The sequence below is a fragment of the Heterodontus francisci genome, chromosome 6 (assembly GCF_036365525.1).
Source record: "Heterodontus francisci isolate sHetFra1 chromosome 6, sHetFra1.hap1, whole genome shotgun sequence".
Lineage (NCBI taxonomy): Eukaryota > Metazoa > Chordata > Chondrichthyes > Heterodontiformes > Heterodontidae > Heterodontus > Heterodontus francisci.
The window spans coordinates 54,791,176-54,816,873 of NC_090376.1; the positions used below are offsets into that span (position 1 = coordinate 54,791,176).

The 25,698-nt window shown below is 44.1% G+C and overlaps 1 protein-coding gene across 1 annotated transcript in view; it reads right to left on the bottom strand.

Moving 5' to 3' along the window:
• LOC137371318 (adrenodoxin-like) overlaps positions 1-10,027 on the bottom strand; it is a 60,221-nt gene extending 50,194 nt beyond the window's left edge. Inside the window, 1 exon segment of the mRNA XM_068033702.1 lies at positions 9,678-10,027. Coding sequence (XP_067889803.1) covers positions 9,678-9,892 — 215 coding nt within the window. The 5' untranslated portion in view covers positions 9,893-10,027.
• Between the last annotated feature and the right edge of the window lie 15,671 nt (positions 10,028-25,698).

Genomic DNA, 25,698 nt, shown 5'->3' on the forward strand with positions numbered 1-25,698 from the left:
CCATTTGTTTCATGCTGGAGCCTAATTCCAATATCCTGGTTGGTGTTCTATATCATACAAAGGACCCAGACACAATTTTGAGGTAACAATGGGCGAAGCCTGCATCACGCATACCTTACCCATTGATCCATTGATACAGGACGTCGAGCAGCCTTGTCAGTGGTCCATAAAGGGGCAACTGCAGGCTGCTTCTGAACAGTTTTTTTTTTAAATTTGTGGGGTCAGGAGCAGCATTAATGCTGGCACATCCAACCTTTCTCACAGATAAAATTTCCAGCTGAACTCTGTCAGAGCCAACAGAAATCTCACCCCCTGACCACCAAGCTGCTCACTGGGAATATGGAAATGATACTTGGGCCTCACATCGAATACACCGCCCACAAAATGCCCACCCAGGATGTAAAATCGACATAGATGTATCATATTTTAATAATGGTGGTTGCTTTCTGGCAAATTGTAAATTTGGGGAGGAGTTAAGGGATGAAATTACAGGTGCCAATTGTTGTTTAGTAAGTAAGAGTGGTGACGAGAACTAGACACATTATCTGATATATATCCAAGTGAAGAGTGTGAAGACACGAAAACAGCAAATCGAGGGAGTCAGGATAAGATCTGAGGACTGTGGAAAGCCTTATGTGGTGTACCTAGGCTTCCAAAATAGTATTTCACAAAGTTCCACACAAGGGGCTGAGTTCAGAATGGTGGTAATTCAGGATACATCTCGGGAATGGATAAGAAGTTAGCTGAAGGGTAAAATAAAGGTAGTTATGTCAAGGTGAGGAGAATTGCTTAGTTGAGTGTCACAATGATTGCTGTTGACACCACTGCTGTCGCTATTTTACACTGAGCAGGATTCTGAAACTTTAAAGGGTTGTTGATTGAATTAAAGAAAGCATAAACACTGACGGACCAGTTGGACTAAATGGCCTGCTTCTGTGCTGTAAATCCTATGAACTTTCAATGGCTGAAAGTGTATATAAAGAACATGTATATGATTTTGCTCTAAATAGTGAACATTAAAACTTTTGGCTTTAAGATTTGCTGTTGAACAGCAGATCATCAGGAAAGAGATTATTAAAATAGGTTTTTTTTTTTAGGGGACTGGGAATAATACCAATGTTGAGATTGAATTGTTTCAGATAGATTAAAATGTAACATTGTCTATGACAAGGGCACATTGCAGGTTGCAGGGCAATTTATCTAATAATTACAATTTGCTACACCTCAGTGGGAACCACTACTAGTGGTTGTTTCTATTAGTTTAAAAACACTGTTAACCCATCATTAGTACTTCCTGCCTAAATTTAAATAAGCTTAAATATGTACTATGTCTTTAAAAGAGTACAGAAATACAATTTACATCTGTAAAATTCTGTCTTCAGATTATTAATTGAAAGTTGCTAGTCCTTTTTATTCAGCCTCCATGCCCCATCTTGGTTAAATTAATTCCCAGAGACGTGCCCCTATACACATACTACTATGTAAATTGGTTCATTAGCAAAGGGGTCAGATTAAAAAATTGTACATCTTCATATCAACTTCATTTTGAGATGGCACAAAAATGAAAACATGCAGTCAAGAACTTCAAATAAATTTCCCTTTTTCACTAGCTCTGTATATGTTGGACATTATATTTTCTCTTTATTATACCATATTTTCATCATTTTCCTCTAACAATAAGAGCCCCCACTTGCTCAAAGCACCAAGATTGCTTTGCCAAAATCCTGAATGCGATCCTTTGTGACTGTGCATTATCCTGCCTTGTACACCTCAAATTTGTCATAGTATTTGATGAAGTTGACTAAACTTTTCTCATCCACTGTCCAAAAAAAGTGGTTTCATACTTAGCTGTTCAAAGCCAGCCAGCACATCACCAGCAGTAGCTTTCTTCCCTGCACCATCAATTATGATGTTCCTTAAATGATCTATCTTTGGACTCCTCCACTGTATGCTCCCCCTGGGCAACATGGTCTGCTAGCATGGGGTCAGCTTCCACAAGCATGTAGGGGATGCCCAAATCCCACCACTTACCTCAAACCTACAATCACCTCAGCTGTGTCAGATTGCCTGCCCAGCATCGTCATAGATGAATTAAAATTAGTTCCAAATAAACAAATTGGGAAGATCAAAGCTAGTCTTTGGCTCGCATCATAAGAATGGCTCCCTTGTCACTAACTCTATCCCCCTCCCCGGTCACTAGTTCAGGCAGAAATAGGCTGCAAAAATGGTATCCTGTTCGACCTAGAAATAAGCTTCAAGCCCCATGCCTTACTGGACGCCATGGACAAATATTTCCATCCCTGCAACACCGCTTTCTTCCAAATATACCTCAACTTCACTGTCACTTATCCATATTTCTGTCATCTCTAGATTCTAATGTCTTCATTGCTGGACCACCATTTCCACATCACAAAATCATCAAATGATACAGCACGGGGGGCTGGTATTCAGTACACTGTGCCTGCTCTTTACACGATCCATGTAATTTTCTTCCCTTTGAGTATTTATTCAATTCCCTTTTGAAAGTTATTATTGAATCTGCTTCTACCAGCCTTCCATTCCAGATTATAACAACTGTGTGAAAAAATTTTTACAACATGTCACCTCTGGTTCTTTTGCCAATCACTTTAAATCTGTGTCCTCTGATTACGGTCCTTTCTACCACTGGAAACAGTTTCTCCTTATTTACTCTGTCAAAACCATTCATGATTTTGAACACTTCTATCAAAATTTCTCTTGACCTTCCCTGCTCTAGGGAGAAAACCCTCTGTTTCACAAGATCGTTACAGTGCAGAAGGAGGCCATTCGGCCCATCATGTCTTCACTGGTTCTCCGAAAGAGCAATTCCCTCAGTTCCACTCCCCTGCCTTCTCCTCATAACCCTGCACATTCTTCCTTTTCATATAACTGTCTAATTCCCTTTTGAATGCTTCAATTGAACCCGCCTCCACCTCGTTCTCAGGCAGCACATTCCATACCTTAACCATTCGCTGCATGAAAAAGTTTTTCTTCATGCCACTTTTGCTTTTCTTATCAAATATTTTAAATCTGTGCCCTCTCATTCTCGATCCTTTCAAGAGTGGGAACAGTTTCTCTCTATCTGCTCTGTCCAAACCCCTCATGCTTTTGAATACCTCTATCAAATCACCTCTCAGCCTTCTTTTCTCCAAGGAAAACAGTCCTAACTTCTCCAATCTATCTTCATAACTGAAATTCCTCATCCCTGGAACCATTCTTGTGAATCTCTTCTGTACTCTCTCCAATGCCTTCTTGTCTTTCCTCAAGTGCGTCGCCCAGAACTGGAGGCAATACTCCAGCTGAGGCCAAACTAGTGTCTTATACAAGTTTCACCAGTCTCGTCACATAACTGAAGTCCCTCATCCCTGCTCCCATCCTAGTAAATCTCCTCTACACCCTCTCTAAAGCCTTGACATCCTTTCTAACATGTGGTGTCCAGAGTTGAACACAGTATCCAGCTGAGGCCTAAGCAGCAATTTAAAAAGATTTGGCATGGCCTCCTTTCTTGTATCCTTTGTGGGGGGAATTTTAATCCCCCAAAAACAGGTGAGTTTGGTTTGTGTGGGAGCTTAAAATGCTAAAAATCTGAAACATGAACACAACCTGCCTCAAAAATGCCCAGTTCCAGATTTAACGGAAGTGGGATGAGGGGCAGGTGACCAATCTGCTTGCAGCAAGTGGGTTTGTCATTTAAATATTTTAAAAAGGCTGCGTGCTTTCATTTTAACAGGGCTCCGGAAACCCAGGTGAGAAGGGCTGAATCCTTTACAGGATTGTCTGTGGGCCAAGAGGAATAGGCATGTAACCTCCAGGCCCAACAGGCTATCTCGTTAAATCACCACCCACCTCCCTGACCTATTTCCAGGTTTCCCGACATCACAACAGCAACCCATTCCTACCCCACCTCCAAACTAATATACAGCCCTCTGCCTCTGCTAATAAAGATTTTTTTGAGAGGGCGAGCGGGGGGGGAAGAAAGGGTGAGAGGGCGAGTGAGGGAGGGAGAGGGGGCTGGAGCGAGGAAGGGGGAGGGCGAGCGAGAGAGAGAGGGCGAGCGAGAGAGAGAGGGCGAGCGAGAGAGAGAGGGCGAGCGAGAGAGAGAGGGCGAGCGAGAGAGAGAGGGCGAGCGAGAGAGAGAGGGCGAGCGAGAGAGAGAGGGCGAGCGAGAGAGAGAGGGCGAGCGAGAGAGAGAGGGCGAGCGAGAGAGAGAGGGCGAGCGAGAGAGAGAGGGCGAGCGAGAGAGAGAGGGCGAGCGAGAGAGAGAGGGCGAGCGAGAGAGGGCGAGCGAGAGAGAGAGGGCGAGCGAGAGAGAGAGGGCGAGCGAGAGAGAGAGGGCGAGCGAGAGAGAGAGGGCGAGCGAGAGAGAGAGGGCGAGCGAGAGAGAGAGGGCGAGCGAGAGAGAGAGGGCGAGCGAGCGAGAGAGGGCGAGCGAGAGAGAGAGGGCGAGCGAGGGAGCGAGGGCGAGCGAGGGAGCGAGAGAGGGCGAGCGAGCGAGGGAGCGAGAGAGGGCGAGCGAGCGAGGGAGCGAGAGAGGGCGAGCGAGCGAGGGAGCGAGAGAGGGCGAGCGAGCGAGGGAGCGAGAGAGGGCGAGCGAGCGAGGGAAGAGAGGGCCAGAACTGCAAGCAATACTCCAGCTGTGGCCTAACCAGCACTCTATACAGCTCCAGCATCACAATCCTGCTTTTGTACTCTATACCTCGGCCAATAAAGGAATGCAATCCATATGCCTTCTTCACTACTATCTACCTGACCTGCCACCTTCAGGGACCTGTGGACATGCAGTCCAAATTCTCTCTATCATCTTCTACACCTCTCAATATCCTCCCGTTTATTGTATATTCCCTCGCTTTATTTGCCCTCCCCAAATGCATCACCTCACATTTCTTAGGATTGAATTCCATTTGCCACTTTTCCACCCACTCAACCAAACGATTGATATCATTCTGGAGTTCACGACTCTCCTCCTCACTATTAACTACACAGCCAATATTTGTGTCGTCAGCAAGTTTCCCAATCATGCCTCCCACATTTAAGTACAAATCATTAATATATACCACAAACAGCAAGGGATCCAACATTGAGCCCTGTGGAACACCACTGGAAACTGCTTTTCATTCACAAAAACATCCGTCGACTACTACCCTTTGTTTCCCGTCACTGAGCCAATTCTGGATCCAACCTGCCACCTTCCCCTGTATCCCATGGGCTTTCATTTTACTGACCAGTCTGCCATGCGGGTCCGTGTCAAATACCTTACTAAAATCCATATAAACCACATCCACTGCACTACCCTCCTTGTTACTTCCTCACAAAACTCAATCAAGTTAGTAAGACATGACCTTCCCTTAACAAATCCATGCTGACAATCCCTAATTAATCCATGCCTTCTACGTGACAGTTTATCCTGTCCCTCAGAATAGATTCTAATAGTTTATCCACCACCGAGGTCAGACTGACTGGCCTATAATTACCTGGCTTATCCTTCGCCCCCTTTTTAAACAATGGTACAACGTTCGCAGACCTCCAATCATCTGGTACCTCGCCTGTATCTAGTGATTTGAAGATGATCCTCAGCACATCTGCTATTTCCTCCCTGGCTTCCTTTAACAGCCTGGGATGCAAAACATCCAGTCCTGGTGATTTATTCACTTTCAGGGATGTCAGACCCTCAAGCACTTTCTCTCTCATTATGCTTATCTCATTTTTCACACTCCTCCTCTTTAACTACAATTTCTGCATCAACCTTCTCCTCTGTGAAGACAGAGACAAAAAACTCATTAAGAAGCCTGCCCACATCTTCTGCATCCACGCATAAGTTCTCCTGTACATCACTGATAGACCCTACCCTTTCTTTAGTTATCCTCTTACTCTTAATGTACTGATAAAACATCTTCAGGTTTTCCTTGATTTTACCTGCTAATCATTTTTCATGTCCTCTGTTTGCTTTTCTAATTTCCTTTTTTACTTCACCCCTGCACTTTCTATACTCCTCTATGTTTTTTAAAATATTAAGATTATTGTGATCATAAGCTTTTTTTTTGCTTTATTTAGAGATACAGCAATGAAACAGGCCCTTTGGCCCACCAAGTCTGTGCCGACCAACAACCACCCATTTATACTAATCCTACATGAATCCCATATTCCCTACCACATCCACTACATTCTCCTACCTACACTAGGGGCAATTTAAAATGGCCAATTTACCTATCAACCTGCAAGTCTTTGTCTGTGGGAGGAAACTGGAGCACCCGGCGGTCACAGGGAGGACTTGCAAACTCTGCACAGGCAGTACCCAGAACTGAACCCGGGTCGCTGGAGCTGTGAGGCTGCAGTGCTAACCACTGCGCCGCCCAAATAACTTACCCTGTAAGCTTCTAGATAACCAGGGAGCTCTAGATTTGGCAGTATCGCCCTTTATCTTTGTGAGGACATGCCTACACTGTGCCTGTAGAATCTTGCTCTTGAATGCCTCCCTCTGGTTTGCCACTGATTTTCCTTCAAGTCATTGTACCCAGTCCACCTTTGCCAGGTTACCTCTCAGTTTTGTAAAATTTGCCTTCCCCCAATTTAGAACCTTTGCTCCTGCTTTATCTTTGTCCTTTTATCAAACCTAACAATTTAGAGCTCAGCAAGAACAAGGGGCAGGAGGAAATCCCCAATGACTCGTAGGGGCTAAAAAGCAATATATCAATGACTACCTCCCCAGAAATAAGAACTGCCAATGTGCCAGAACCTGAATGGTTAATGCCATGTATCGTAGAAGCAGTAGATAAGGGGTTAAAGCTTGTACAAACAGGGAACCTTGCCACATGAGTAGCAGAAATTTGCATACTATAAGCTTCACCAACAAATCACATGGTCCTGGAGATTAACATAAAGTAGTACAAACTAGTGTGAGAGAAACTACTTCCCCATTTGGCAATACGCAAGAAAAGAAATGTAATTTTTGATGGTACCTCATCCAGAAGGATGATAAAATTTAAACTTGAACTTCAAATGGCTGTTACAAGCAATGCCAGCTGTAGCACTTGTAAGACGGAAGAGTGAATAAAATGAATGCGTACCATGGTGTGACCCCAAAATTTCTTAATGTTTCTTTTTTCCATCTTTCTAAACCTATAAAAATGAAGTCTAAGGAATTTCATTTTTTCCCTTTTGGGGGAGGTGTCACGCACACCAGATGTGCGATGATACAAACGATGGACTAACTCTGAAGAGAGTTATAAAAAACTGACTTTGTCTTTAAAAAAATGAAACTTGATTTTTTTCTAAAAAGTGAACAATGATCTCAAAATGGCCCCTTTTGTGTATTCCAACTGTCTAACAAAGACAAAGGACAAATCCTCAAAGGTAGAAGGTGTCAATTACATCCCAACCTAAAAATATTCCAGAATTGAATGTCTTCCTCTGAAACAAAGAAGGTGTGAGGTGGCCACATCCTGGGTCATGATGCAATCACCATGCGAAGTAGAGGAGCAGGAGGTGGGAGGTAATACTGCTTTGCCTTAAAAAAAAATCCTAGACAGAGACAGATCTAGCAGCTTGTGTTCCAGCAAGCCAGAAGGCACATGCCCTACTGCAGAATCCAGCAGTGACCCATCCTCTTCAATCAATAGGGAAATCTACAATCATCTCAGGCCTGCACCCATCGAGAACTTGATTTACAAGAGAATCCAACAGGTTTATCATGACCACACACTGCCCACTAAAAGTCACGTTCCTTTTTTTCCTTCCCTATCTGTCTCCTCTTGCATGTGTGTGCTGGAGCAAATGCATGAGTGGATGTGGTTGCGACAATTTCAGGATAAGGCATATTGATCAATAAACAACTGATTTTCTACTAAGAAAAGCTGTCGCTGTCTGTTCATTTGAAAAATAAAACACCAAGGGGTTAAACCCTTATCACAGAATACTTGCTGCGGTCAGGTGGGGAGTTGAACAGTGGGAACCACCCACATCGCACCACATGGTCGTAACAGTGGAGATGGGGTAGCTGATCAGTCATGGTCTTACTGGATGGCAGAGTGGGCTCGAATTGCTGAATGGTCTACTCCTGCTCCTATTGCTTATATTATGAGTCTTTTGATTGTAGTTTATTTTCAAACTTTCTAATTTTTTGAAGTATTAAAATTTTAATAAGTGTAATATACCATTTGAAGATGTACTCAAGATGAGAAAAAAATCCAAACCACACCATAAGCTGTCTCAATATGCAGCTAAAACACTGTTGTCCAATGCAAATTACTGCCTTGCTGCACATATGGCTGTCAATACCATTGTAGTCATATGCATATTTTTATTGGAAAATATCCTACATATACTCACACAATATAGGTACTTGTATATGTGCTTAACAATGACTACTGAGATCATATGACCACAACATTATTTATTACTGATTTTTAATTTACTAACCAGAAATGTAATTAACTACCTCTGGATTCCAACTTAGCCACATCTAACATGGGCAACACTGAACTAAAAGAATTTTTTTTTATTTGCTTGTGGATGTGGGCATCGCAGGCTAAGCCAGCATTTGTTGCCCATCCCTAGTTGCCCTTGAACTGAGTGGCTTGCTAGACCATTTCAGCAGGCATTTTAAGAGTCAACCACATTGCTGAGGGTCTGGGGTCACAAGTAGGCCAAACCAGGTAAGGACGGCAAATTTCCTTCCCTCAAGGACATTAGTGAACCAGATGGGTTTTTACAGCAATCGACAATGGTTTCATGTTCATCATTAGACTAGCTGTTTAATTCCAGATTTTTATTAATTGAACTCAAATTTCACCATCAGCCATGGCGGGATTCGAACCCATGCCCCCAGAGCATTAGCCTGGGTTCTGGATTACTAATCCAGTGACATTACCACTACGGCACCGCCTCCCCCGTAAACCTAAGTGTACTTGGAAAAACTCTCACATTTTGCAAGCCAAGCAAGAAAATATTGAATCTAATTATTCGAAATTGTAGATAATTGCACCATGTCCACTCAACAATTTAATAAGACGTTTTGATCTCTTCAAAAACATTGCCCCTATGCCAACTTCCAGAATAGCTGCTGTTGAAAGTATCACTTACATTACAGGAATCAAAGAGGTCACCAAGTGGGAATGTCTCAATTCTAATCATAAATAAATCATAATTACATAATGCCTGTCATGCATGACCTTAGAACGTCCCAACGCACTTGGCAGTCAATGAACTATTTCCTGAAATAATATTTATTGTTGTAATGTGAGCAAGCGTGTCAGCCAAAGTGTGCACAACAAAGGTCGCACAAACAGCCATGAGATCAATCGCCACATACTCTATTTTAATGATCTTTGTTGAATAATAAACATATATTGGAGATCTCCCTTGGTCTTCGAATAGTGCCATGGAATTTTCACGTTCACCTGAAAGGGCAAAGCAGGGCCTCGGTTTTATATGCTGGTGTCAATGGCCCTGCTAATTTTCTTGGCATAATCCTCCTCCTCTTCTAAAGCTTCAGCTCACCTAAGCAACGTGACATGGGATCTGGCAACAGTCAATGGTTTCATGTTCCTTTGTTGCACATTACACAATAATCACCATGATTACCATACTTTCATCAGACACTACCCAGGCCCATCCCGGTACTAGGCCAGTGCTGGCTATGCTGTTGTCCGGTCGTGTCTCACCTCTGTAATCGGGCGGCAGTGCTCAGTAGACGTCGGTCCGATATCCCGCTGCTGATCGCACCGGCTCCACCAAGTAGAAACAGCCCGTCCTCTCCTCGGCTTCCGCTCCAGGAAATCCTTGGTCCCCAGTTCCTAAAACAATCTTGGAATCGCAACCGCTTTAAGGCCACATTTTGGGAAGTCAGCAGAACTCACCTAATGGCCGTGGCTGCCATGTCAGTATCTGGGACTTTGACTCAGTTTAAAACTTGTTTCCGCTTCTTCCACGGAACCCGCTGGCCACTACCGCTGCCTCGCGCCGACCTACCTGCGCTAACGTCAGCAGCCGCGCGCCGCAAGGAGTGCCCGAGCCGGCGCCAGAGGGGCGGGCCATGCGCGTTTCCAGGGCAACTGGAAGACCTGACTTTCCAGCTTCGTGCTGAGGTAACTGCGCATTTACTTTTCAAATCGACAGGGCAGGGGGAAATATTACAGGATAGTCTGGAGCCCGACATTTGGATCAAATCTGCTGCCTTGCTGATGGGTTGTTGCATGTTTAGAATTAGCCTGGTAATAATGGGCTAAATTTATGCACTGAGTGTGGTCAATAAGGTTGGTGAGATGCAGAAGCAGATAGCCATGTGGAAATATGATGTTGTGCAGATAATGGAGACCTGGCTCAAAAAACCTGGCAGGACTGGATACTACATACCCCTGGATACAGGAAAAATAGGGAAGGAAAGAAAGGAGGAGGGGTAGCAGTATTAAGGAGAACATTACAGTGCTGGAGAGAGAGGATGTAATTGAGCGGTCACGGACAGAATCTATTTGGTTAGAAGTAGAAACAGTAGAGGTACCATTACATTGCTGGGTGTATTCTAGAGGCAACCAACTAGTGGGAAAGATATAGAGGAACAAATTTGCAAGGAAATTACAGAGATGTACAAGAATTATAGTGTGGTTATAATGGGGTACTTTAATTATCATAATTATAGACCGTAATAGTGTAAAGAGCAAAGAGGGGCAAAAGTTTCTAGGGGTGTGTTCAGGAGAATTTTCTACATCAGTATATTTCCAGGCCAACAAGGAAGGAGGCATTGCTGGATCTGGTTTTGGGGAATGGGGAACATTTAGAGGGCAGTGATCATAGCACCATAAGGTTTAGGTCGCTATGGAAAATGACAAGGAGCAATCAAGAGTAAACATAATTAATTGGGGGAGGGCCAACTTCAATGGGGTGAGAACAGATCTACCCAAATAAATTGGAATCAAAGATAGGCAGGCAAAACTGCAATAGGCTGCCTTTAAAGAGGAGATAGTTTGGGTAGAGTCAAGGTACATTCCCAGGAGAGGCAAAGGTAGGGCAAACATATCCAGAACTCCCTGGATGATGAAAAGGATAGAGTGTAAGATGAAGCAGAAAAAGGGTGCATATGACAGATGTCAGGTGGATAGTACAATTGAGAACCAGGCTAAATATAGAAAGTTCAGAAGGGAAGTGAAAAACCGAATCAGAGAAGTAAAGAGAGAGTATGAGAAAAGACTGGCAGCTAATATAAAAGGGAATCCGAAAGGAGGAGTGGGGCCGATTAGGGACATAAAAGGGAATTTATGCATGGGGACAAGGCTGAGGTTCCAATGAATACTTTGGATCTGTCTTTTTGGTTCTGGGTACTGCCTGTGCGGAGTTTGCAAGTTCTCCCTGTGACCGCATGGGTTTCCTCCCACAGCCAAAGACTTGCAGGTTGATAAGTAAATTGGCCATTGTAAATTTCCCCGAGTGTACAAAGAACAAAGAAAATTACAGCACAGGAACAGGCCCTTCGGCCCTCCAAGCCTGCGCCGATCCAGATCCTCTCTCTAAACATGTCACCTATTTTCTAAGGTTCTGTATCTGTTTTCTTCCTGCCCATTCATGTATCTGTCTAGATACATCTTAAAAGACTCCATCGTGCCCGCATCTACCACCTCCGCTGGCAATGCGTTCCAGGTGCCCACCACCCTCTGCGTAAAGAACTTTCCACGCATATCCCCCCTAAACTTTTCCCCTTTCACTTTGAACTCGTGTCCTCTAGTAATTGAAACCCCCACTCTGGGAAAAAGCCTCATGCTATCCACCCTGTCTATACCTCTCATGATTTTGTACACCTCAATCAGGTCCCCCCTCAACCTCCGTCTTTCTAATGAAAATAATCCTAATCTACTCAACCTCTCTTCATAGCTAGCGCCCTCCATACCAGGCAACATCCTGGTGAACCTCCTCTGCACCCTCTCCAAAGCATCCACATCCTTTTGATAATGTGGCGACCAGAACTGTACGCAGTATTCCAAATGTGGCCGAACCAAAGTCCTATACAACTGTAACATGACCTGCCAACTCTTGTACTCAATGCCCCGTCCGATGAAGGAAAGCATGCCGTATGCCTTCTTGACCACTCTATTTACCTGCATTGCCACCTTCAGGGAACAGTGGACCTGAACACCCAAATCTCTCTGGACATCAATTTTCCCCAGGACTTTTCCATTTACTGTATAGTTCACTCTTGAATTGGATCTTCCAAAATGCATCACCTCGCATTTGCCCTGATTGAACTCCATCTGCCATTTCTCTGCCCAACTCTCCAATCTATCTATATTCTGCTGTATTCTCTGACAGTCCCCTTCACTATCTGCTACTCCACCAATCTTAGTGTCGTCTGCAAACTTGCTAATCAGTCCACCTATACTTTCCTCCAAATCATTAATGTATATCACAAACAACAGTGGTCCCAGCACGGATCCCTGTGGAACACCACTGGTCACACGTCTCCATTTTGAGAAACTCCCTTCCACTGCTACTCTCTGTCTCCTGTTGCCCAGCCAGTTCTTTATCCATCTAGCTAGTACACCTTGGACCCCAAGCGCCTTCACTTTCTCCATCAGCCTGCCATGGGGAACCTTATCAAATGCCTTACTGAAGTCCATGTATATGACATCTACAGCCCTTCCCTCATCAATCAACTTTGTCACTTCCTCAAAGAATTCTATTAAGTTGGTTAGACATGACCTTCCCTGCACAAAACCATGTTGCCTATCACTGATGAGCCCATTTTCTTCCAAATGGGAATAGATCCTATCCCTCAGTATCTTCTCCAGCAGCTTCCCTACCACTGACGTCAGGCTCACCGGTCTATAATTACCTGGATTATCCCTGCTACCCTTCTTAAGCAAGGGGACAACATTAGCAATTCTCCAGTCCTCCGGGACCTCACCCGTGTTTAAGGATGCTGCAAAGATATCTGTTAAGGCCCCAGCTATTTCCTCTCTCGCTTCCCTCAGTAACCTGGGATAGATCCCATCCGGACCTGGGGACTTGTCCACCTTAATGCCCTTTAGAATACCCAACACTTCCTCCCTCCTTATGCCGACTTGACCTAGAGTAATCAAACATCTGTTCCTAACCTCAACATCCGTCATGTCCCTCTCCTCGGTGAATACCGATGCAAAGTACTCGTTTAGAATCTCACCCATTTTCTCTGAGTCCAAGCATAACATTCCTCCTTTGTCCTTTAGTGGGTCAATCCTTTCTCTAGTTACCCTCTTTCGCCTTATATATGAATAAAAGGCTTTGGGATTTTCCTTAACCCTGTTTGCTAAAGATATTTCATGACCCCTTTTAGCCCTCTTAATTCCTCGTTTCAGATTGGTCCTACATTCCCGATATTCTTTCAAAGCTTCGTCTTTCATCAGCCGCCTAGACCTTATGTATGCTTCCTTTTTCCTCTTAGCTAGTCTCACAATTTCACCTGTCATCCATGGTTCCCTAATCTTGCCATTTCTATCCCTCATTTTCACAGGAACATGTCTCTCCTGCACGCTAATCAACCTCTCTTTAAAAGCCTCCCACATATCACATGTGGATTTACCTTCAAACAGCTGCTCCCAATCTACATTTCCCAGCTCCTGCCGAATTTTGGTATAGTTGGCCTTCCCCCAATTTAGCACTCTTCCTTTAGGACCACTCTCGTCTTTGTCCATGAGTATTCTAAAACTTACGGAATTGTGATCACTATTCCCAAAGTAGTCCCCTACTGAAACGTCAACCACCTGGCCCGGCTCATTTCCCAACACCAGGTCCAGTATGGCCCCTTCCCGAGTTGGACTATTTACATACTGCTCTAGAAAACCCTCCTGGATGCTCCTTACAAATTCTGCTCCATCTGGACCTCTAACACTAAGCGAATCCCAGTCAATGTTGGGAAAATTAAAATCTCCTATCACCACCACCCTGTTGCTCCTACATCTTTCCATAATCTGTTTACATATTTGTACCTCTATCTCACGCTCGCTGTTGGGAGGCCTGTAGTACAGCCCCAACATTGTTACCGCACCCTTCCTATTTCTGAGTTCTGTCCATATTGCCTCACTGCTCGAGTCCTCCATAGTGCCCTCCTTCAGCACAGCTGTGATATCCTCTTTGACCAGTAATGCAACTCCTCCACCCCTTTTACCTCCCTCTCTATCCCGCCTGAAGCATCGATATCCTGGGATATTTAGTTGCCAATCATGCCCTTCCCTCAACCAAGTCTCAGTAATAGCAATAACATCATACTCCCAGGTACTAATCCAAGCCCTAAGTTCATCTGCCTTACCTACTACACTTCTTGCATTAAAACAAATGCACCTCAGACCACCAGTCCCTTTATATGTAGGTAGGTGGTAGGAGAATTGAGGGACGGTGGGGATGTGGTAGGGAATATGGGATTAATGTAGAATTAGTATAAATGGATGGTTGATGGTCGGCACAGACTCAGTGGGCCGAAGGGCCTGTTGCAGTTCTGTATCTCTCTATTTACCAAGGAAGAAGATGCTGCCCCAGTCATAGTGAAAGAGGAGGTATTTAAAACGCTGCATGGACTAAAAGTTGATAAAGAGTTGATATTAGATAGGCTGGCTGAACTTAAAGTTGATAATCCATCAGGACCGGATGAGATGCATCTGAGGATACTGAAGGAAGTAAGGGTGGAAATTGCAGAGGCACTGGCCATAATCTTCCAATCCTCCTTCGATACAGGGGTGGTGCCAGAGGACTGGAGAATTGTAAATGTTCCACCACTGTAAAAAAAAAAGAGTGTAAGAATAAGCCCAGCAATTACAGGCCAGTCAGTTTAACCTTAGTGGTGGGAAAGCTTTTAGAAATGATAATTCAAGACAAAATTAACTGTCGCTTAGACAAATGTGGATTAATTAAGGAAAACCAGCACATATTTGTTAAGGGAAAATCGTGTTTAACTAACTTGCTTGAGTTTTTTGATGAAGTAACAGAAAGAGTTAATGAGGGTAATGCAGTTGATATGGTGTACATGAACTTCCAAAAGACATTTGATAAAGTGCTTCATAGCAGTCTTCTAACAAGGTTAGAGCCCATGGAATAAAAGAGACAGTAGCAGCGTGGATACAAAATTGGCTGAGTGGCAGGAAACAGAGAGAACAGTTTTTGGACTGGAGGAAAGAATATAGTGGGGTTCCCCAGGGTTCGGTGTTGGGACCCCTGCTTTTCTTGATATATATTAATGGCCTAGTCTTGGGTATACAGGGCACACTCTCTATACCAGTGGGCAACAGGCATGGCTGCTTGTCCTCGCCCCCATGGAGAAGACAGTGGCCGCTGTCATTGAAGGTGGAAGAATTTCTCTCTGAACACCCTGTGTGGTTATGACCTCCCATTGAGAGTCTTTCTTCCCCCTCCTCCACCCCCCTGTATTGCTCTGTAATGCCTCTGTTCATTCTCCCTGTCATGCTGTAGGCCAAGGTGGTTGTGAACTGTGAGGAGGATAGTGATAAACTTCAAGAGAACATAAACTGGTGGTATGGGCGGACAAGTGGCAGATGGAATTTAATGCAGAGAAGTGTGAGATGATTCATTTTGGTATGAAGAAATGAGAAAAGGTAATGTAAAATAAAGGGTACAATTCTAAAAGGGGTTCAGGAGCAGAGGGACCTGGGGGTATCTGTGCACAATTCATTGAAGGTGGTTGGGCAAGTTGAGAAAGCAATTAATAAAGCATACAGGATCCTGGGTTTTATAAATAGGGGCATGGAGTACAAAAGAAAGGAAGTTATGATAAACCTGTAAACAACACTGGTTCGGCCTCAACTGAAGTATTGTGTCGAGTTCTGGGAAGGATGTGAAGATTTTAGAGAAGGCACAGAAAAGATTCATGAGAATGGTTCCAGGGATGTGAAACTTCAGTTACGTGGATAGATTGGAGAAGCTGGGGTTGTTCACCTTCGAAAAGAGAAGATTAAGAGGAGGTTTTATAGAGGCGTTCAGAATCATGCAGGATCTAGACAGTAGATAAAGAGAAACTGTTCCCATTGGTGGAAGGATCGAGAACCAGAGGACAGCAATTTAAAGCGATTGGAAAAAAAGCAACGGCGACATGAGGAAAATCTTTTTTACGCAGTGAGTGGTTAGGATCTGGATTGCAGTACCTCAGAGTGTGGTGGAGGCAGATTCAATTGAGGCCTTCAAAAGAGGATTGGATAATTATATGAAGAGAAAATAATTGCAGGGCTACGGGGAAAAGGCGGGGAAGTGGGACTAGGTGAGTTGCTCTTGCAGAGAGCTGGCAAGGACATGACGGGCTGAATGGCCTCCTTCTGTGGTGTAATCATTCTATGTTTCTATGATTCTATGAAATCTGATCACACCATTTGCTTTCATTAGATTGTAATACCATAGTTTGTCGACACGCACGCATATGAATGCATTTTGGGGAGATGGTGGCATAGTGTTAATGTCACTGAACTAGCAATCCAGAGATGCAGGCCAATGCTCTGGGACATGGATTCAAATCACACCACGGCAGGTGGTGGAATTTAAATTCAGTTAATTAATAAGTTCAATTAATTTTAAAAATCTGGAATTGAAAGCTAGTCTCAGTAATAGTGCCATGAAACTATAATTGATTGTCATAAAAACCCATCTTGTTCACTAACGTCCTCCAGGGAAGGAAATCTGCCGAGATTAGCACTCCTTAAAGCCAGCATCAACTTCTTAAAGGGCGAGTGCATTTTGGCAGGACAAGGTTCTGGACGTCATTGTAAAAGACGTTTTGAATTGGGAATTTTTTTTTTTGGTTATTCATTCATGGGATGTGGGTGTCACTGGCTAGGCCGGCATTTATTGCCCATCCCTAATTGCCCTTGAGACGGTGGTGGTGAGCTGGCTTCTTGAACTGCTGCAGTCCATGTGGAGTAGGTACACCCACAGTGCTGTTAGGAATGATAGAAGAATGGCACAACATGGCAGACAGTTGGCTGCAAAATTTTCCGATGCTGCATTGGAGGCTTCGATGCAGGAGGTGAAGAGCAGGAGAGATGTCAACAACGCACAGGGAGGACAGCGAATGCGGTACCATTATTCAAGAAGGGTAACATAGAAACATAGAAAATAGGAGCAAGAGTAGGCCATTCGGCCCTTCGAGCCTGCTCCGCCATTCATTATGATCATGGCTGATCATCCAACTCAGTCACCTGTTCTCGCTTTCTCCCCATATCCTTTGATCCCATTAGACCCAAGAGCTATATCTAATTCCTTCTTGAAAACATACAATGTTTTGGCCTCAACAGCTTTGTGTGGTAGCGAATTCCACAGGCTCACCACTCTCAGGGTGAAGAAAGTTCTCCTCAGTATTAGGGATAAACCAGGTAATTACAGGCCAGTGAGTCTAACATCAGTGATAGGGAAACTGTTGGAAAACATTCTGAGGGACAGGATTAATCTCCACATGGAGAGGCAGAGATTAATCAAGGATAGTCAGCATAGCTTTGCCAGGGGAAGATCATGCACAACAAATTTGATTGAATTTTTCGAGGAGGTGTCTAGGTGTGTAGCTGAGGGTAAAGCAGTTGATGTTGTCGACACGGACTTCATTAAGGCTTTTGATAAGGTCCCGCATGGGAGATTGGTCAAGAAGGTAAGAGCCCATGGGATCCAGGGCAATTTGGCAAAGTGGATCCAAAATTGGCTTAGTGGCTGGAGGCAGAGGGTGACGGTTGAGGGTTGTTTTTGCGAGTGGAAGCCTGTGACCAGTGGTGTACCCAGGGATCGGTGCTGGGACCCTTGCTGTTGTAGTGTACATTAATGATTTAGACGTGAATATAGAAGGTATGATCAGTAAGTTCATAGATGACAGAAAAATTGGTGGTGCTGTAAATAGTGAGGAGGAAAGCCTTAGATTACAGGCCGATGTAGATGGGCTGGTAAGATGGGCAGAGCAGTGGCAAATGGAATTTAATCCTGAGAAGTGTGAGGTGATGCATTTTGGGAGGACTAACAAGGCAAGGGAATATACAATGGATGGTAGGACCCTAGGTAGTACAGAGGGTCCGAGGGACCTTGGTGTACTTGTCCATAGATCACTGAAGGAAACAGCACAGGTAGATAAGGTGGTTAGGAAGGCATATGGGATACTTGCCTTTATTAGCCAAGGCATAGAATATAAGAGCAGGAAGGTTATGATGGAGCTGTATAAAATGCTAGTTAGGCCACAGCTGAAATACTGTGTACAGTTCTGGTCGCCACACTATAGGAAGGATGTGATTGCACTGGAGAGGGTGCAGAGGGGATTCACCAGGATGTTGCCTGGGCTGGAGCATTTCAGCTATGAAGAGAGACTGGATAGGCTAGGGTAGTTTTCCTTAGAGCAGAGAAGGCTGAGGGGGATCTGATTGAGTTATACAAAATTATGAGGGGCATAGATAGAGTTGATAGGAAGAAACTTTTTCCCTTAGCAGAGGGGTCAAATAACCAGGGGGCATAGATTTAAGGTAAGGGGCAGGAGGTTTAGAGGGGATTTGAGGAAAACATTTTTCACCCAGAGGGTGGCTGGAATCTGGAACACAATGCCTGAAGGGGTGTTAGTGGCAGGAACCCTCACAACATTTAAGAAGTATTTAGATGAGCACTTGAAACGCCATAGCATACAAGGCTACGGGCCAAGTGCTGGAAAATGGGATTAGAATAGATAGGCTTGATGTCCGGCGCGGACACGGTGGGCCTTCCACAAAAACAAACTTTGAGAAGGCATCTGGACCAGATAGCCCCGACAGGAGTCTAGCCCCAAGAACCAGGATGCAGTGCTGCAAGAAGCTTAATGATGTCACACTTGTGGTCAAGTTCAGTGAATGTACCATCAAATGTCATTTTCCACCACTAGCTTCACACACTGCTAAATGCACTACACTACCACTTACCAACAATCACTATCAATCAAGACTGATATCTATATGCTTCACCTTACCCTCACTGCTGCAAGCCTCACACCCACACACTGCAACTATTCAACCATAACAGCCACATCATCCAAACACATTGCAGCACACTCACTGACACACTTCTTTCTTGCAGGACACACTTGTGCATAACAGGAGGTAGCAGCATCTAACCAGTGGGCAACAGGCATGGCTGCTTGTCCTCGCCCCCATGGAGAAGACAGTGGCTGCTGTCATTGAAGGTGGAAGAATTTCTCTCTGAACACCCTGTGTGGTTATGACCTCCCATTGAGAGTCTTTCTTCCCCCTCCTCCACCCCCCTGTATTGCTCTGTAATGCCTCTGTTCATTCTCCCTGTCATGCTGTAGGCCAAGGTGGTTGTGAACTACTGCACCCAACTTTGGCAGCAAGTGACTTATGCAGAATCCTTGAAATCAGGACGAAGTCCTTCAACATGTGCCACACTAGTCCCTAGTTTATTTAAAGCAACTTTAAATAAACAACTCTGGATACCAGCAAACACTACTACAATCCCAGTAGTAGCCAGTAGAAATCAATCAGCAACTCAACTGAAAGTAGCTCGTGATCCCTTTAAATAGCGCAGGTACAGGGTCCTTCCTACTGCTGAGTGCGTGTTCAGCTGTGCATGTTTCAGAGCATTAGCTGGAGCATTGAGCTCCAAAATGGCACTGCTGGTGTCAAATCAGCATTACTGTTACGGCCATGTGGTGCGATGTGGGCGGTTCCCACTGTTAAACTCCCCACCTGACCGCAGGAAGCACAAGAAGAGACAGATAGAGAAGGGAAAAAGGAAGGTTACGATAAACCTGCTGGATTCTCTTGGAAATCAAGTTCTCAATGGGTGCAGGACTGAGATGATTGTAGATTTCTCTCTTGATTTAATGTTCAATTGAAGACACTGGGTCACTTCTAGTTTTCACTGCTCTATAATATGATGTAGGATTCTGCAGCAGGGCACATGCCTTCTGGCTTGGCTAGATCACAAGCTGTTCGAATGTTGCTTTTCTCTCTCTCTCGCTGTCTTTTTCTAAGGTAAAACTGTGTCACCTCTCACCTTCTAGTAGGAAACGTTCTCAACTCTTCCCCTCGTGATCACACATTGGCCCAGGACGTGGCTACTTCGCACCTCCTTTGTTTCAGAAGAATACATTCAATTCTGGAATGTTTTTAGGATGGGGTGCAATTGACAGATCTTAGCTTTGAAGATTTGTCCTTTGTCTTTGTCAGACAATTTGAATACACAAAAGGCCAATCCCTTTTTCTTTGGTGGCCATTTTGGACCATTGTTCACTTTTTAAAATAAAGGTTCATTTTTTATAATTCAGAGTTAGTCCATAATTTGTATAATTGCACTTCCGGTGTACATGACAATTCCACACTGATTGACGTTACAATCTGTCTACTCTGCATACTTCTAGCAGGCAATCTTGCGTGCATTCTAACGCCCTCACCAACATAGCATCCAGTGTGGCTAGCAGCAGAAGTGTGGCCGCATGCTACGGACACCATTTTGGAGGCAAAACAACACTTGTCGCGCCAAATATCTGAACACTACAGAGCCAAATTTCGTGGCAAATATATCTTGATAGGTCCCAGAAGATCTCCCATGGTTTTGCTCATGGTGAGTTTGGCCTCCCATGACTAAGTACATGGGCCCTTTTGAATTATGTTCGGAGGATTTTGTTCTACCACCTGAAGTGATCTCAAAGTTGCATTTTTTTTTAAATCTAAAAGCCTGTTTAAAAGCATTGAGCTGAAAATAGACTGCAGCTTGCTTAAATTGCACTATGTACTAACTTTTTTATGCACTGATCACTTGCTGTGAATTAATTTGCAGTGACTGAATAAATCAAATTTCTGCCATATGCAAGATTTTTAATAATAGATGCAGATATTCTTATGAACTGAAGCAAGGTAAATTTTCAAACTGCCACAGATAGAGCTATCGATAGTTCATTGGATTGATGGATGGATGGATGGTACTTTTGGCACTGGAAGCAGTTAAAGGCAATATGTGGACTAGTAGTTATAACCTTGCCCTAAAATGTAGATTTAGGAAGTTTTTGCTAAATTTTGGTTATGGCAATGAAACTTAATTCTTGTTGTAGAAAACAGACTATAAAGCTCTTTTTGATGCGAATATAAGTAACTTTCTGGATAGTGGGGTTGAAATTGTAAAATCGAGTTGATAAGATAAATACAAGTATAATGTTAATGTACATGATCTTCTTTGTTAGGATATCATGGAACATTGGAGGACTCCTCCAGGAGGTCAAGCATTTCTCTCACCGAAAAGGAGGTGAAAGCAGAGTTCACTAAGCTGTTTCAAGTACCTCCCAGCAACCAGTTACCATGGTATAATTAGATGCCGAGAAACAGATCATCTGCCCCTCCCTCACATACACAGGAAAGTGAATGCCACAATGTTCCAATTGAGCAATTTTGCATGATTTCTCAAAATAAAGAAAATAAAAAATCGGGACACTATTGGACCAGTCAGTAGATGATGAAAAATGTATGGTTGTGTAATAAAATATCAGGTTACTGCAGAATATTTAAGCATAGCACACTTAAAAGTGACTGCTGGCAATGCAGCGGGACACTACCGTCATCGGAGCGCTGGAATTGCGCGCATGCGCAAACGCTCGCTCTGAGATGCTGTGCATGCCAGTGTACGTCTCGTCTTGCCAGGACTAACTGGCACATGCGCAGGTAAATGCTCTCCATCCCACCCGCCCCCCCCCCCCCCCCCCGCCACTCGCTTTCTGGCCGCTCGCTCCCGCTCCCCCCCCCTCCCCCAATCCCTCCAGACGCCAGCTCTAGAACGCAAGGGGTGACGGAGCGATGGGGGGGTGGGAAGTGAGCGGCTGGAGAGAGAGATGCGGGGAGTGGGGGTGGGCTGAATGGCCGGAGAGCGGGATGGCACTGAAACCTCACAGAATTATGGAGGATGTGCAGCACTGTCAGAGTTGCTGTCCTTCTGATGAGACTTGAAACAGCATGATGTTCTCCATGTCACAAACTTGTCCATTGTTTGCTGCCATGGGTTAAAGTTGTTTTTGTGTGACAAATTGAGCAGCGTCATCTTTAATCCCGGCAGCTGCCTGAATGTCGCAGACACTGACGTTTAAGTGGATGAGGCTGCATTTGCGAATGTGCTGGTACAGCGCCACCTAGTTGTTGCATGGTCAGCAAACGCAGCCTAAAAAATAACCAATTTTTACTTTCAATTCCATGGTTTTATTTGCCAGAGAAACACAGGGAATAATATCCTTGATGTGATGGCCTTGTCCAGCTGCATAAAGGTGTATTGAATTGTTCTAAGGTTCTGAGTTCTGATGAAGGGTCACTGATCTGAAACGTCAACTCTAATTCTATCTCCACAAATGTTGCCAGACTGGCTGAGTATTTCCAGTATTTTCTGTTCTTATTTTTGAATTGTTCTCCCTGTCTGCTTTGTTTGTGTTTCAGTTTGTAACAATATTAGTCTGCCATGCTGCTTGATGTGCACAAACAGAAAGGGCAGAGCTCCCGAAGGGATACTGCAGGTACCATGAAGCTGCAACTTGCAATTAGCTCTGTGCAGGGTAAAGAGTTCAGATCAGCCTTCTCTGAGTGGAGGAGAGCATTCTTACTCATTTTTTTAAACTATTCGCGAGATGTGGGCTTCGCTGGCAAGGACATCATTTATTGCCCATCCCTAATTACCATTAAGAGAGTGGTAGTGAGACATCTTCGTGAAGTGCTGCAGACCATCTGTTGAAGGTATTCCCACAGTGCTATTAGGTAGGGCGTTCCAGGATTTTGACTCAGCAATGATAAAGGAATGGCAATATATTTCCAAGTTAGTGATGCGTGACTTGGAAGGGAACATGCAGGTAGTGATGTTCCCATGCGCCTGCTGCACTTCTAGCCACAGGTTTGGGAGGTACTGCTGAAGAAGTCTTGGTGAGTTGTTGCAGTGCATCTTGGAGAAGGTACACACTGCAGCCACAGTGCATCGATGGCGGTGGAGGAAGTGAATGTTTAAAGTAGTTGATAGGGTACCAATCAAGTAGGCTGCTTTGTCCTGGATGGTGTTGAGCATCTTGAGTGTTGTTGGAGCTGCACCCATCCTGGCAAGTGGAGAGTATTCCATCACACTCCTGACTTGTGCCTTGGACATGGTGGACAGGCTTTGGGGAGTCAGGAGGTGAGTTACTCGCTGCAGGATTCCTAGCCTCTGACCTGCTCTTGTAGCCACGCTATTTTTATGGCTACTCCAGTTCCGTTTCTGGTCAATGGTAACCCCTAGGTATTGTTCCTTTACATGCTTAGTGGTCAAACTTAGCCACATCAGAAAGGACACATTCAGTGGAAATGTGCTTTCCCACTGGACCGAAAGATGAGCAGGCTCTTGGGTTTCCTAATAGCAGTTGGAAGGAGACAAAGCTTCCGCCTTTCTTCCTAACACAATCAATGTGGTTAAAAGCACTATAGAGAACAGCACAAGCCAAAACATTGAATGAGACTGAATAAATTTTGGGCCCAATTTTAACCTGCACAAACCCACCCACTTGCACTGAATTAAACTCAGGCCCATAGTCTCCAAAAATCTGCTCCCTTGTTCTGGCCAGAAGAGTACATCAGATGTACTCCCCCATCATAAAGGCATACATCACACCATTCCAAAGGATCAAAGCAGACTTCAAAATCATAATATGAACCTCACAGCACCACTGGACCTGAATTTCACTCACATAAGCCAACTACTAGGTTTAGCCAAAAGCCATTTTGATATATTTTCTTACATTTTTCACCATGAAATTATCAACAAGTCTTATTTACATTGTGGATAATTGTATTGACACCTTGGCTTTGACTGAAACTTGGTTCATGGGTGGTGAGACCTTGCTCCCCATCAAAGCCTTCCCATCTGGGTATACTTCCCACTATCTACCCTGCCCAAACTAATATAGTGGTGGTGTGGCCCGTATTAGCAAGTCACATTTCCCCCAACTCCTCTGGCACCTTACCATTTAAGCACCTCACTCTGTCTCACCCTGCTCACCTCTGCTTTACAATCCTCATTGTACATCATCTATCCCAAGCCCCAGCCTGAGTTTCTCCACAAGATATCCTCCCTTCTTTCTTCTCTGCCTCTGCACTGAATGACTCCTTCTACATGTTATCAGTCTCAGACTCAGCACCCGTTGCCCTCTCTCTTTTGAATAAAATGCCTTCCTGCCCTCTCGAAACCTTTCCCTCCTTATAAGCTTTCTTACCTATATTCTGAATTTGAATTCAGTTTTAAAAAGTCTGGAATAAAAAGCTAGTATTGTGACCATGATGCTATTGGATAGTTGTAAAAACTCAACTGGTTCACTGATGTCCTTTAGGGAAGGAAACTTGTCCTCACCAGCTCTGGCCTAGATCTGCAGCAATGAGGATGACTCTTAATTGCTCTCTGAAATGGCCGAGCAAGCCACTCAGTGTATCTAACCAATACAAAGAAGTATAAGAATAAAATTGGATGGACCACTTGACTTCATCCTGGGCATCAATTCAGATACAACAAAGGTGCACCCAGCTCGGTTGTGATGAAAGGTCACAGACTTGAAACATTAACTCTGTTTCTCTCCCCACAGATGCTGTCAGACCTTTTGAGTGTTTCCAGCATTTTCTGTTTTTATTTCAACCCTAATCATGTTGCTATTTGAAGGGAGGAGATGTGGAAATGAAGTACAAGGTGTCAACAGCTCTCAACATTTTAATCAAGCGATTGAGTGAACATTAACCATCACACAGCTGAAATTGAGAACATTTGCAGGTTGGATCATTTTGGACATGTGAGCTAATGGGAGTTATTATTCGGATAGAGTCCGACAGCTACTGTTGTGATGAACATGAAGATACACCCAGTTCTTGTGCTGATGCTGTTTCAGTTAATTGTATTGGTAATTTTGATTTACTACAGATGGCATGTTCGAAAACAAGGACTACAACTGGACAATATTGTTGAACAGACTAAAATGACTGTCGAAATGTTATCCAGATAACTCCTGGTGGAAAGGACAGAGAGAAAATGCAGGAGAGTATGGGAATGTGGTTTCACATTACCCGTGTACCTCAATGTCTTGGGCTGTTTGTGGGATCAGCACACAATGAGTTAAAACAGCTTTCAGGGATGATTTGTGAAGCAGGCCTAAGACATAAAATCAGTTTAGACAGGGTCGACTGCAACTAATATGGTGAATATGTTGCAATTAATTGAGTGTAGGATGGAATATAACACACTATTTACATAGCAAAAACACACGATCATGACAAGTAGAAAGTACCGATCCCAGTCATACAGGATGGTTGGTTTGAGCGAACAACTCTTGTCTTCTTTTTCCTTTTCTCTTCTCAGTGCCTCATATCTTCACGTCTTCTCAAACTACCCAAGAGTGTTAAACCAAAGTCAGCATGGATCCCACGCTAGAGATCCCTCTCCATTGCCTACTGCACTGAGGTCTTCCAAAGTCTCTTCCTTTATACCCTTTTTCAGGGATGGAGCTGGGGTTCATTCTGATAAGTCTGATAAAAGTTCCCCTTGAGACCAGGGGGAATCCAATGGCATGTCAAGTTTTTTGTTTAAACCACAGAATAAAAGCCTTCCCTTAAGTTACCCTCCACCTTCCATGGACTGCTATAGCCTTTGCACATACCTTCTGAACTTGATCAACCATGTCTTTACAGCATTCTTCCTCATCTCATCCAATGCTGTTCCCTTGATCATTTC